We start from the raw sequence: 15,329 nt of genomic DNA on the forward strand, positions 1-15,329 counted from the left end.
GTGTTTAAATTTAGTCATCATGTAGAGATATAAATATTAATAGATTATATTGAATCATAAGGTTTTTCTTCTCGCCATTAATACAGTTCCTTTAGGTCATCCAACAAATAATTTCTTTCTTTCTTTCTTTATTTATTTATTTATTTTTTGTTTTGTTTTTGTTTTTTGAGACAGGGTTTCTCTGTAGCTTTGGTGCCCGTCCCGGAACTAGCTCTTGTAGACCAGGCTGGTCTCGAACTCACAGAGATCTGCCTGCCTCTGCCTTCCACTAAGACACAAAGGGAACCTACTGACTGGGAGAAGATCTTCACCAACCCCGCAACAGACAAAGGTCTGATCTCCAAAATATATAGAGAACTCAAGAAACTAGACTTTAAAATGTTTTTTGTTTTTCAAGACAGAGTTTCTCTGTAGCCTTGGCTGTCCTGGAACTAACTCTGTACAACAGGTTGGCTTCAAACTCACAGAAATCTGTTTGCCTCTGCTTCTCGAGTGCTGGGATTGAAGGCCTGTGCCACCATTGCCTGGCCTAAATCGATTTCAAAGCATTTAGCATAGTATTAGGGACATAGTCACTTAAATTTTTAAAAAAAGTATTACAGACCTAAGACATGACTGCAGTTCTTTATATGGAAATGAAATGAAAGTCTAGTCTAAGAACAGTTCTTCTGGAATTGGATTGTGAATGGAGATGGGAGAAGACTTACCTGAGAGGCTGATAGCGTTATCTGCGTGTGTAGTGATGCTAGCTTGGCCTAGGTAGTTACTGAGTGTACTAGGAATGGGAGGGTTCTAATAGACAGTCCCAGGATTAGTCTGCAGGCCTTAGTGGTTATAAAAGAAAAAAGAGTCTGCTTACATTTTTCACCTAAACATCAAGAAGGAATGTTGGTGATGATTGAAAATTAGATTTTAAAAATATTAAGAATTTAATTATTAAAAGAAGTTGACATACTGTCAACTTAAAAACGTTGTTTACATTTATTCCTTATATGTGTGTGCACCTGCAGCAGAGTGCATGTGGAGGTCAGAGGGCAGCTTGTTCTCTTGTGAGCTGGTTCTCTCCTTCCTGTTTGTGAATCCCGGGGACTGAACGTAGGGAAAGTACCTCTGCCTGCTGAGCCATCTTTGTCAACTTTTTCATTTTAATCCCTCATTTTTAATATAAATATTAATTTCTTTCAGAAATGTTGGCCCTGCATTTCTTAGCCTTCTTTGTTTATTATATGGTATTTCTTAGATGAAGTGACCCAAAATTACTGTTATTTTGACTTTTGAGACAGACTATCCAAGGCTGTGTAGAGATTTCCCGTGTAATCAAGGATAATCTTGAAGTTTTGATCCTCCTGTTCCCACCCTTATCCAAGTGCTGAGCACATTGCTAAGTGAGCCAGTGCTTTAGTCTGAGGCTTTCTGTCACTCAGCAGGGCTCAGCTCTTTCTGTTGGCATTTTACTTAGAAGCAGTTTTATTTTTGTAGATGTTAAATACATTTGTGAAATTTTAGGACCATTCTAGTATTTGGTTGTGAAAATACAAGATAAATTACTAATAAGACAGCTAAATTAATCTTCTTCAAGTATTTTAAGAAAGTTGGTACCTCAGTTTATGTGGGACAGAGAAGAGTGGGATTGCACAGAAAGCGAGAGGCTTCAGAAATGTGAATTTGTTGCCATGGGGCAAGTATAAGCCAGAGTCTCTCTCTTTGCCCTCTCTCCCTTCCTCCCTTCTTCCTTCCTCCTATGCTTTTGCTCACTTTCTAAGAACACATGGTCTTGCTGTGTTTGTCCAGGCTGGACTTGAGCTCGCAGGCTCGGGCAGTCGTTTGTTTCAGCCTCCTAGAGTAGCTGAATTGTAGGCACCATGCTTAGCAGCCAGGTTTTAAATCATATATCCACACATTTATGAAAGATTTGAATTACAGGAGGAAAATAGGAATGTGCCAGTAACTGTACATATATGACTTCCTATTGTTCATACTTCAACACTCTATCACTATTCCCTTTTTAATTTTGGATTCTATCTAGTTAGGTTCAGTAATATTCAAGAAATGTCAAGAATTTTCCCTTGAGAGAGGAATAGCTTTAACTTCTTTGCTATAAACCAGTCACTACTGAAATTAGAGTAGGCCACAAGTCGTCAGTGGTAAGCTCCAGAGATGTAATCTGCCGGTTTATACTCTTAATTGGGACTTGCCTAAATATATGTCATCTAAACATGTTTTAGATATGTATATGACACATACCATACAGCAATATATAGTATACATACATGTATCATACAATATCAAGCTGTATGTATTCACAGCATGTTATATATGCATAAACCATGTACATGTGAAGCATACCATATTTCATACACAAATTTATCTACAAAACAGTACAAGTGCATAATACAATTATGCATATAAATATATAATACAAATTGATAATGACTCAGTCTTAATGTTTGTTAAAGCACTAATTATGTTTCCTTTTCAAAATGTTAATCAATTGATCCATCAACTAAAAGATAATTCATATCAGTTTTCCTTCATACATCATCTACTTAACCTTTTATTTTAAAGAATTCTTTAGTGACAAAAAATTAAGAGTGCATTTCAAACAACGAAAGCGAATAGCTTCCTGAAAGGGCATGACACCGACTCTCAGTAAAGAGTGGTGGAGACGACAACCTCCCGTGCTGTCACGGTGGCAGGTCTGCTTGCGGTCGAATTGTATGTAAGGACAAGTGTTTACCAGAGCGACCCAGAAAAGATGAAATTCACTAATGCATTTGCGATCACTGTTTTCTACTTTAAAATTTGTAGGTTGTGTCTTTAGTATTTCCTTATTTCTTATGAATGGGATAAGTAAACCATGTGTAACCAGTGAAGTCCTTTGCACTTATAGGAATGTTCTCGAATTGGTAGAATCTAGCACCACCTCATGCCCGCTCTAAGAATTACAAGCTGTTTTATTTGTCAAAAAATGTATTACACATGGAATTTCCTCCGTTATTCTAAAATCATTTTAAAACTCAGTGTACATTCATAAACTCAAACTGTCAGCCATATCTGTATTCTATTTAGATTTATTTATTTGAACAATTCAGAAAATTTCTCAGTATTTTTTTATTTTTACTTTTAATTTATAGCATGTTGGTTTGGATTCATTCATTCTTAGGGTGTTAGTCTGAACCCAAGATTCCCCTCCCCCCACAAAAAAAGCAAAAACAAAAACCTTTGTGATTGAAAGTCTTGTTTTAAATAAAATTCAAGTTGAATAAGCACTGTATGTTTAATAAGTTTTGTGAATCTAAAGATTCTTTATAAAGTTTCTTTATAAGCAGTGCTGCGCAAGGTTTCCTAGTGATGTCATTTACGGTTCTTCTTTCAGGGTCAGTCATGTGGCACTTGCCCTACCTTTGTGTAGGGATTCCCTGTTGTTCCAGGCCTGTTAGCCTCAGTGTAATAGTACAGTATGGAGTTTGGCAGTCTTCCATAGAAACTTACAAATTCTCTTTCTTTTATAGCATTTTTTCCAGAACTGGAACATGGGAAAGATATCTAATAAAAATGCTAACCTTCTCAGCTAGATTTTTAAAGCCATTTCCTGTCAGCCCTTGGCACTGCCCCCAGAAGAACTGCCATGAACAACTTCTCTTTAGTTTCCCAAATGTCACAAATCACATTAACTACTAATATTCTAAACGAAGTACATTTAAGGAAAACAAGTTCTTTTAGGGCGGTGAGAAGGCTCAGTGGGTAGAATCTTGACAACTTGAGTTCAATCCCCAGATCCCAGTGGTAGGAGGGAACCAGCTTTAAAAATATGGAGAGCTGCTGCAGGTAAGCTAAACACTTAAGTTTGTTCAACCATTAAGAATATAAATGATAATGCTCCATCATTGTATCATTTACTGTATATGTTTATGTTATATATTATATTATTGATTTATAATATAAACGTGAAACTTCATTTAAAGCTCACTTTAGAAAATCATGGTAGTTTTTTGTTGGTGTGTTTTATTTTTGAGCAAGGGTCTCACTGTAGCCCCGACTGGCCTGGATCTCTGAGTATGCCAAAGTGGCCACAAACTTGCAGACATCCTCCTATTTCTGCCTCCCAAGTGCTGGGATTATAAGCAAAGTTGCTATGCCCAGCATTCATGGCAGATATTAAATGCAAAGTAGATCAGAACTCAGAATACAACTGGTATATGGGAGAGGAAGACTTCTGAACTGTGGTATCATGCCTGCTGTGTTGTTTTCCAACCTTTGCCTCTCTACCAAAATGGATGCCCTAGATTGCCTTTAGACCCTCTCTATCTTTACAAGGAGCTGACATCTCTGATGGGAAGTTGCAAGATCTGAAATTCTCCCAAGCCCTCCAAATTGTAAATAGTAACCTGATGCCACAAGCACAACACCCCACACCTGTCCTCATGCGATGGCTGCACCTCAGCTTGCGGCACGTGCTGCATACTTAGGTGCTGTGGGACAGTGGCTTTACCCTGTATAGATTTGTTTCTTGTGCATGTTTAATAAAATGCTGATCGGCCAGTAGCCGAGCAGGAAGTAGAGGCAGGGCAATGAGAACAGGAGAATTCTGGAAAGAGGAAAGGGTCAGTCTGCAGTCATCACAGAGAAAGCCAGACACAGAGCAAGCAAGATGAGAATGCCTCACTGATGAAAAAGGCACCAAGCCACGTGGCTAATACAGACAAGAATTGTGGGCTAATATAAGTTATAAGAGTTAATAAGAAGCCTGAGCTAATAGGCCTACTAGTTTATAATTCATGTAAGACTCTGTGTATTTCTTTGGGATGAACGACTGTGGGACCAGGCAGGACAGAGACCTCTGTCAACCCTTAGGCTATGTGTAAAAACGTGCTTAAGAAATGGTGACTCTCCTGTTCAGATTTGGGTCTCATTCCAAAGATGTCATGTCATGTATAAACAGCTATTCCAAAACCTGAAGGAACAAAGCAAAATTTAAAACATTTCTGGTTCTCAAGATTTTAGAAAAATACATGCAATGTATATTTGACAATTATGATTGATTTCTTTTATGTCTGCATTTTCTCTCCTAAGTTTGTACACTCCTGGAGGGCAATAGGTATGTCTGACATTTCTTTAGGGTCGTCTCTCATTTTCTCATCATTACTATGCATGCTGAAACATTTAATAAATATTGTTTGAAAATGTTTCCCTTCATTTCAGGACTGGCAGTATGTGCAGTCAAAAGGCTGTTTCTTTTTAGAAGAAGATGGTGAAGTCGTTAGTCATCAGTACAAGATGCACATAGCTCAAAGATCAGTGCTTTATCTAACAATTAAGCCATTGAATCTGAGTCAAGTTGAAGGCAAGTTTAAATTATTTATTTGTTTATGTTTGTATGTATGTGTTTTTGTTTACTCATTCATTCATTCATTCATTTGAGGCATGGTATCACTGTGTACCTCTGGCTATTCTGGAACTCATTATATAGACCAGACTGACCTTGAACTCACAGAGATCTATCTGGGAGTAAAGACTGAGGCTGCTTTACTTATCTATTTTTATTTTTAAAATACCAATTTATATTCTCTGAAAGTACTTTATATTTCCTAGTCCTAGTTAAGAAAATAATCTGCCCAAGAAATGTATGGTTTTATTTAGTTTTAAATTTTTTCATTGTGTTTATTCTTCATATATGATGTTTAGTTAGATAAGTACATTTTAATACAAATATACTATACATTGAATAAATCCCCCCAAATCCTCCTTGTATTCCCATTTTCCCCTAGTCCCTTTGGTTAACCTAAGCAGTTTGACTTCTACTTGTATGTCATATATACATACAGGATCTTATGTGTCTATATAAAATCTAGGAACCTGTGTTGGCAAGACGGCTCAGCATGTAAAGACACTTGGCACACAAGCCTGATATATATTTAATCTTTGAAACCCATGTAAAGGTGGAAATAGAGAAATAACTCCATAGAATTGCCTGTGACCTCCACACATGCACCATGCCATATGACCTCCTCCACAACTTTTTCTTTCTCCATCATGCATACACACTAACAATATATTTTTGTTAAAACCTTGGAACTACAATTGAGAGAAAATAGATGATAATTCATTTACGATTATCTCCATTATATTTATCTTCCTTCAGACAACAGAACTTGACTATTCTTTACACTTAAAAAAAGTTTCCATCTGGGCCAGGCGGTGGTGGCGCATGCCTTTAATCCCAGCTCTCGGGAGGCAGAGGCAGGTGAATCCCTGTGAGTTTGAGGCTGGCCTGGTCTACAAGAGCTAGTTCCAGGACAGCTAGGACTGTTGTTACCTAGGGAAACCCTGTCTCAAAAAACGAAACAAAACAACAAAAAAAAGTTTCTATCTGTGTGTCTGCATGTATGATTATACCACACTTTCTTATCTGTTCCTCTGTCATTGAACACTTACACCGTGCTGCTTATAGACATCGATGCACAAATATCGCTATAATATATTGAATTGGAGTCCTTTGGGTAAACTGTCAGCTGGGTCACATGGTAGATTTGGTTTGAGATTTTCAAGAAACTTCCATATTGATTTCCATGGTGACACCAGCACTTTAGAAGGGTTTCGTTTTGTTTACATCCTTGTTGGAAATACTCTTTTGCTCAGGAGCATTTTGGCTCTCCAGAGTGTTTTATGCTTCCTTAAGAGTTTTAAGATTGTGTTTTCTGTTTCTATAAGGAATATCATTGGACATCTGGAAGGCATTGTCTTGAGTCTCTGATTTTGATACAATACCCATTTTTACAACATTAAGTCTTAGCGTCAGTAACCATGGGAGGTCTCTTCCTCTTTCAATGTTATCTTCAGTTTCTTTTGTTTTAAAGTTATAAAGATGTTTTTATTTATTAGCAATTTTTTTAAAATAATAAAGCTTATTAAAAATACATTTTTCATTGTAAAAGTTTTTTGCCACCTTGGTTAGGTGTTTAAGGGTTTCTTGTTGTTTTGAGGCATTGTGAATTGGTTATTTTCATGGTTTGTTATTGTCATAGAAGATGGCTACCGGGTTTTGTTTGTTAATTTGTGTACTGCCACTTTGCTGATACTGTTAGTCTTTAGGGTATCTTATATATAATATTTTATCTAGAAACAAGCATTCTTTTAATCCTTTTTAATTTTAAACTTTGTTATTTAAAAATACTTTAATGAAACACATTTCTCAGCCGGAAGACTATACAACTCTGTAAATCTCTATATAGTTAGAATAGCCATTCATTTCTTCCTCAGTCCTAACATTTAGCCTTTCCTTTTTCATTTTCTGCATGTTGTATTGCATCTACATGTACATTTGCCTGTATCTATATAATTGTATGTAGATATATACAGATATTATTGCCTAGATTCTACATGTGAGAGAGATATGGAGGTTCTTTTTCTTTCTGAGATTGTGTGACCTTACTTAATAGTATGCATTCTAAGTTCATTCATTTCCCTGCAAGTTTTGTGATTACATTTTTCTTTAGAGAGAATAGTTATTCATACACACACACACACACATGTACCCGCGCAAAATAAATGCAATGCAGATATCAAAGAATATTTACCACTTTAATGATAAACTTACAGAACCAAAGTTCCAGCGTAGTACAGGTAGGGAGGAAAAGAGAGCGAGCCGCCTCTCTGTGCACCCATTTATTGGCAGGCATTCGCCTGAGGCAAACCCCGCCCTCTAAAGGGGGCTGTCTTAACCCTACATCTCCCCCTTTTGACTAAATAAGACACAACTAAACCAAATATAGCTATAAACAATAATAAAAAATGATAAATATAACAAACAATATTGAAAACAAAAGTTTTGCTAGAGTAACTACAATTAAATAATCTTCAACTCCATCAAAGATCTGAGAAGGGAATAAATATTACTTAACAAATGAGAGATATCCAAAATGTGCAACAAATGACAGAGACAACTGACTGCCTGGGCAATCACCCAAAATCTCATTTGCAATGTTGAGTCAACCAACTTTGACTAAGGCCTAACATAACTGACATACCATTTTCAAATGCAAGGAACTTTCTTAGGATTATCCTACCCTGTCTTGGCAAGATAAGACAATCCTGTTTTATATCTTAGTCAGTAGTTGAGGTATGGGTTTTTCTTAACCCAAAGGCCAGTTCTGCCAAGAAGACAAGCTCCCAGTGGAGTGTCTTTGGTGCTCAACGTTCTCTCGGGAGTAGAGTGGTGTTGCCAGGAGTAAATTGTGTCTCGATGGCACAGAATTTTAGGTTAGATTAAAGGCCATTTTCTACAGCTCTTCAAAGAGGCTGAAGATTATACTATCTATACTGAAAATAATCTCTATGTATCTAAAAGACCTGATTAACCTAAAAATAATATGACAAACATATAATTCTCAATACCTATCTAATTTGAAAACTAAGAGAATAAACAATTGTGCAATGTATGAAGACAATGATCTTCACCTGTAAACAATGTCATTACTTATCAAATGTAAACAATGTTATTACATAAATAGTACCAGAGGTAGAAATGTACATTGTGATATGATAGATGTATCCATACAATATAAGCATACTCTTGTACCAAAATAGAGGTAGGAACACTCACATTCAATATTTAGGGAAAATCGAGTCGCTCAGAATCTCGGCTGCTTCAGCGCGCGCCCAGAGAGACTGCTCAGAATCTCAACTTCTTCCGCGCGCGCCCAGAGAGACCGCCGCAGCGGCCCGGGGTGCAAGAGACTCCGATTTGGGGCCGGTTCTCGGCAAAGCCCCACGGGGCAGGCGCCAATTGTACCCGCGCAAAATAAATGCAATGCAGATATCAAAGAATATTTACCACTTTAATGATAAACTTACAGAACCAAAGTTCCAGCGTAGTACAGGTAGGGAGGAAAAGAGAGCGAGCCGCCTCTCTGTGCACCCATTTATTGGCAGGCATTCGCCTGAGGCAAACCCCGCCCTCTAAAGGGGGCTGTCTTAACCCTACACACACACACACACACACACACACACACACACACACACACACTGTTTTCATGACCCATTTATCTTTTGATGGACATGTAGGTTGATTCCAGTTCTTCACATAGTTAGTAAAGCAATAAATGTGGAGGTACAAATATCTCCATGGTAGAGTAAAATAACAAGTCATATGGTGGTTCTATTTTTAATTTTTGAAGAAATATCCAAACTATTTTTCAGAATGCCTGTATTAGTTTGCATCTGAAAGTATTCCTTTCTTGCCCCAAACTCACAATATTGGTGATAGGCATTCTGGCTGGAGTAAGGTAGTATGTCACGGAAGGTTTAATTTGCATTTCCCTGATGCCTGGGGATGTAGTTATGGAGCTGGAGACATGGTTCAGCAATTAAGAGTACTGACTGCTCTTCCAGAGTACTTAAGTTCAATTCCCAGCACCCACATGGCAGCTGACAACTATCTGCAACTCCAGTTCTAGGGGATCAGACACCCTCACACAGACATATACGCAGGCCAAACACCAAATACACATAAAATAAAAATAGATACAAATAGTTATTAACCATTTGTGTTTCTTTAAAAAATATTATATCTGTTTGCCTGTTTATTGGTAGTTTTGTTTCATTGGCATTTTATTTTTTCAATTTCTTATAAATTCTGGATATTGTCTTACATGTAGCTGTTACGACTTTTCTCCCACTCTCAAGGCTGTCTGTTCATTTGCTGTACAGAAACTTTATATCTTGGTGTAGTCCTGTCCTGTTGATACTGCATTAGCACTTGTGCTATTGCTGTTCTATTGTAAAAAGTTCATTTGTCTACCTCAATGTCTTGAAGGGTATCCCCTATGTTTTCTTCTAGAAGTTTCAGTGTGATTTATGTTTTAAATCAAAGTCTTTGATCCAATTTGAATTGATTTTTGTACACAGTGAAAAATAAGAGTCTAAATTTATTCTGCAGGTGGGAGGTCAGTTTTGACAGCAAATTGTCAAAGAGGCTATCTTTTCTCCAATGTATATTTTTGCTTCTTTTATCAAAAATAAAATGGACATAGATTTGTTGTTTTGTTTTGAGGTCCTCTATTTTATTCCACTAATCTGTTTTTATACCAGTCCCAGGCTGTCTGTGTGACTATAGTTCTGTAACACAGTTTGGGGTCGGGTTTCGCAATAACTACATCAGGGTTCTCACTCTTTACTCTTCCTTTGGCTATTCATGGTTCTTTATGATTTATACAAACTCTTGTGTTGCTTTTCAAAACATGTGAAGTTTTGATAGGTGTTAAATTAAATCTATAACTAAATTTTGTTAGTGTTGTCCTTTTCACAATAGTAATTCTGCTAGTGCAGGAGTATATAGTGTCTTTGCATCATCTACTGTCCTTTTTGATTTCCCTTTTCAATACCTTGAAGTTTTCATGGTAGAGATCTTTCTCTTCTTTGGTTAGATATATTCATATATTTGCTTAATTCTTTGGAGTTGTTTTAAATAGAATATTTTTCCAATTTATTTCTCTGCAAGTATACCATTGGTATAATTTTGTAATCTGCAGTTTTACTGTTAAGTGTTTATTAGGTTCAAGAGCTTTCTCGCGGATTCAGTAGGGTCTTTTAAGTAAAGAATCATGCCACCTGCCACTATGGATAGCAGGAAATAGAAATAAGCACTTTAATTTTTTCCTATTTATATCTCACATATTTCTTTCTCTTGTCTTATTGCTTTAGCTAAGACTTCAAGCATTATGTTGAACAACAGTGAAGAAAATGGCAGTTATATTTCAAAAAAGCATTATTTTAGACAGTTACTGTGTTATCATTATGCAAAGTAAATAAAAATAAAGTGTCTTTTCTTAGAAACAAAAGATGCTATTTAGTTCTTCATGACATAGACTCAACTTTTCATTTGTTTTTTCCCTTTCTCTTTCTTTCTTTCTTTTTTTGAAACAGGGTCTTGCTCTGTAGCCCTGGCTGTCCTAGAACTCACTATGTAGAGCAAGGTGACTTCAAACTCACAGAGATTTGTCTGCCTCTGCCTCCAAAGTGCTGGGATTAAAGGTCTGTGCGACCATGCCAGGCCTTTTATTTGTTAATTGATCATAGCTTTTTTCATTTGTAATTTTCCATTTAAAATTAGTATGTCTAACAGAAATTTTATAGAAGCATAATTTGGGGTATGAAACTGCAAGTATTTTTAATATCTTCAATGTCTATGTCTGTACCAGAGGAGGTATTTATTAATAATCTTTTCAAGCCGAGCGCTTGGTGGCGCACGCCTTTAATCCCAGCACTCGGGAGGCAGAGGCAGGCGGATCTCTGTGAGTTCGAGACCAGCCTAGTCTACAAGAGCTAGTTCCAGGACAGGCTCCAAAACCACAGAGAAACCCTGTCTTGAAAAACCAAAAAAAAAAAAAAAATCTTTTCATTCACAATAATATTTGTATGTAAAATTCATAATTATGTACTGTTTGAAATGGTCATTTTTGAGAATTGAAACCTTGACCTCATGCATAATAGCCAAATGATCTACTACAAGCTATAACCCCAGCTATTTTGTCATTTTAATCAATAAGAATTGTCTTTAGATCCCCTTGGATATTTTTTAATGATTGTTCTAAATCATGCATCACTTCTGTTTATAAACAAACATATTCTTTCATGAAGATTCTCTCATACCCCTAAAATAGATAATTTAGAAGTTTTGTTTTAGATATTATAGAATAGCTACAATGTTTGGTAATAGATTAAATCCCCCCACCTCATTTTGTTTTGGTTTGGTATTTGGTTTTGAGGTGGAATCTCACTATTTATCCCAGGGTGGCCTCCAACTTATGATCATCCTACTTTAGCCCTTCAAGGGGTAGACCAGCACTACACCCTGCTCAGCAATAATTTTTTTAATTTATTTATGCCTATATGAATTTTTGTCTGCCATGTGTTTCAGATACCTGGAGAAGCCAGAGGGCGTTGGGTTGGTGTGAGCCATCATGTGTATCTGGGAAAAGAATTGGGGTCCTCTGCATGAGCAGCACGTGCTCTTAACTGCTGAGGCAGCCCAGGAGTTCATATGTTTAAATAATAATGACAACATCAGTTAAAGAGTTACTTAAGATAGCCATGTCAGTTCAGTGTTAGTTCTCTATTCTCATGAGGAGATTTCCTTCATTAATTAATTCACCAAATATTTGTTGAGGTTCTTATATATTAAACCTCAGTTTAGATGTTCAGGATATATTAAGTACATAAAAGACCAAAGCATCTACTCTCAAGGACTTAAATTTTAGTGAAAGAAACAATAAAGGAATAAATAGTAAAGGAACTGGCTGGCATAGTGGGACTCACTCATAATCTCAGCACTGAGGATACTGAGGCAGGAGGATGAGTTCCAGGTCATCCTGGGATACATATTTAGACTTTATCTTTAAAAAAAAAGGCAGGGATTGTGGCAGTACATGCCTATAATCCCAATACTCAGGAGGCTGAAACTAGAGAATTGCCCCAAGTTCAAAGCCAGTCTAGTCTACAGTATGAGTCAGTTACTGGCTCTCTCTCCCAATTACACACACATGACAAATAAAAGAGGAAAACTGAAGAGAAAATGAAAAGTATAGAAAGACTGGTTCTGAGAAACGGAGACTGCCATTAAAATGGAGCCATTTTAGTATAAGATTCATATATGACCAAAGACCATCAACAAATAATGTTTTAAAATTTTTTAAGATTTTTATTTACTTATTATATATACAGTGTTCTGTCTGCATGTATTCCTGCAGGCCAGAAGAGGGCACCAGATCTCATTATAGACGGTTGTGAGCCACCATGTGGTTGCTGGGAATTGAACTCAGGACCTGTGGAAGAGCAGCCAGTGCTCTTAACCTCTGAGCCATCTCTCCAGCCCCCAAATAATGTTTTATAAAGTATGTCAGTTACCAACTGCTATAAATCAAAATGCCCAAAATTTCAGTGACTTAATACAATTGAGGATTTGTTGATTCATGAGACCTTTTAGTCTGAGGCTGGTATGGCTTTTCTGTGCAGGGTTCAGTCACACTTGCAGTGACAGGTTAGCTAACGGCCGGATTTACAGTGCTGGCTGCGTTCTCCTATGTGTGTGGTTCCATCTAGGACCGTTTGACTGCCCAGAGGATCTTTCATCTTCCAGTAAGCCAGCATGTACTTTCTTATATTGTGACTGGAATCTGAGGGAGGAAAAAACCAACAAAAAACAAAAACAAAAGAACAGGAACATTTCCAGAGTGGTGGTCTCAGAACAGACAAAGTGTTAACTTCTGTTCCATTCTGTTATTCATAAGTCACAAAGTCGAAATCAATAAGACTGCAAGAGAAACTTCATCTCTTGTGGCGAAGCTGTGTAATTGTCTCATAAAGGTCTGTGCATCCAGAGAGGGCAGCTGTTTTGTGATGCTCTCTCACAGGAGGCAAATGAGAAAGCATTGTTGCTGTAGAAGGATAAGTGAAGAGCAGTGGAGGTGACAGAGCATTCCAGATAACTTGCTAAGTAAGGGACTTTGGTGTAGAATGTGATGGTGCAGAACAGGAGCTGTGGGGCTAGAGAAATGGCCTCTTGCAGAGGACCAGGATTCAGTTCCCAGCATCCAAATGGTATATCACAACAATCTGTAAATTCAGTTTCAAGAGATCCAAAACCCTCTTCTGGCCTCTAAAGGCTCCTTCACACATATGGTACATATAAACTCACGCAAGCAGACATACATACACACAGAATAAATCATTCTTGGGCTGGAAGCTAGTCTGTCTGGAATGAGTAAGCAAGGAGAAGTTGGTAGGGAATGAATGAAGAGCAAAGGAACAAAAGTATAAACTTTAAGAGATATTTCCTATAATGAAAACTTTTTTTACTAAGAGAAAAGAAGTTTGGGGAGGAAAGGTTTTTTTTTTTTGTTATTTTTTTAAGCAGTTTGAATATGTATCTGAGCTTTACTATTGATTCTGTTATTATGGTTAATGTACTGTTAGACATTTACTGTCTGGGGTTCTCAGAGAGTCTTGGATATGTGTCTTTCTTGCTTTTGGAAAATCCTCTCACTTTATTCTTCTACCTTTTTTCTTTCCTAACATACCGCCTTCTGTGCTCTAACACAGAAAAAGCCAGGGCTTTCAGTTTCCTATCCCACCTTGGGAAAGTGCCTTTCAGTCTCCTTAGTTATGACATGGCCTCAGTTCTGATAACATCTTGTAGTTCATCTGTTTTTTCTTATTGGCAGAGCAATATACTTTGAGCTTTATCTCAGCAGAGGATTTTTTAAAAAATATTTATTTATTTATTTATTTATTATGTATACAATATTCTGTCTGTGTGCATTCCTGCAGGCCAGAAGAGGGTACCAGACCTCTTTACAGATGGTTGTGAGCCACCATGTAGTTGCCAGGAATTGAACTCAGGACCTTTGGGAGAGCAGGCTGGAGAGATGGCTCAGTGGGTTAAGAGCATTGCCTGCTCTTCCAGAGGTCCTGAGTTCAATTCCCGGCAACCACATGGTGGCTGACAACCATCTGTAAAGAGGTCTGGTACCCTCTTCTGGCCTGCAGGAATGCACACAGACAGAATATTGTATACATAATAAATAAATAAATATTTTTTAAAAAAAAGAACAGGCAATGCTCTTAACCACTGAGCCATCTCTCCAGCCCATCAGCAGAGCATTTTAAGTAGAGACAGTGTGTGACCTGAGATAAGCATGTAGATAACATGACTGTCTAAGAGTATAGATGATTTCTCCCAGGAAGTATCAGTACTGGATCCCAACTCTTCCTGGAAAGTTCTGCTCTCATTTAGAGCTTAACTTGCTTGTCTTGCACCTCAGCTGTTGTTTTTCATTGTTCTTTGTTTGGTTTTAGTTAGGATGAGCACATTGGTGATCAAACCCAGGTCCTCATGCATGCAAGGCAAGTGCATAGGCTCATGTCCTGCCATTGAAACACAGCTTTTTGATGATTTCAAGAAACTTGAGGCCTTTTAGAAACTGAGTACAGAGATACTGTTTTTCATAAAATTAAATATAGTAGTGGCATATTATAGATATTAAGATATTTGTATGTAAAAATGGGATGTGTATTTCTTTTTCAAAATCTACTGGGTAAAGAACTTAAAAGAATCTACAGTGACTGGCTGCTCTGAGGTGGGTTTTATTGGTGATGCTGTTGTTGTTGTCTTTCTAGGAAAACGTCCCCCCTGGTTATCTGTTGATACGGCCTTATATATCCTCAAAGAAAGTGAGGAGCAAGCAGAGCCACAGCTCATGTGTTTTACTGAACTACGAAATAGAGAAGTATACATATTTTTTAATGTTTAAGAATGCAATATGAAGCCACGT

General features: G+C 37.3%; 1 protein-coding gene across 4 annotated transcripts in view; it reads left to right on the forward strand.

Annotated features, from left to right (window-relative positions):
• Efcab7 (EF-hand calcium binding domain 7) overlaps positions 1-15,329 on the forward strand; it is a 55,161-nt gene that overhangs the window by 11,518 nt on the left and 28,314 nt on the right. For all 4 annotated transcript variants that reach the window (XM_075945161.1, XM_075945160.1, XM_075945164.1 and 1 more), the window contains 2 exons: positions 5,203-5,344; positions 15,175-15,284. In XM_075945161.1, coding sequence (XP_075801276.1) covers positions 5,203-5,344; positions 15,175-15,284 — 252 coding nt within the window. The remainder of the gene's footprint in view (positions 1-5,202; positions 5,345-15,174; positions 15,285-15,329) is intronic.

Source organism: Microtus pennsylvanicus, chromosome 13 (genome assembly GCF_037038515.1).
Source record: "Microtus pennsylvanicus isolate mMicPen1 chromosome 13, mMicPen1.hap1, whole genome shotgun sequence".
NCBI classification, from domain to species: Eukaryota; Metazoa; Chordata; class Mammalia; order Rodentia; family Cricetidae; genus Microtus; species Microtus pennsylvanicus.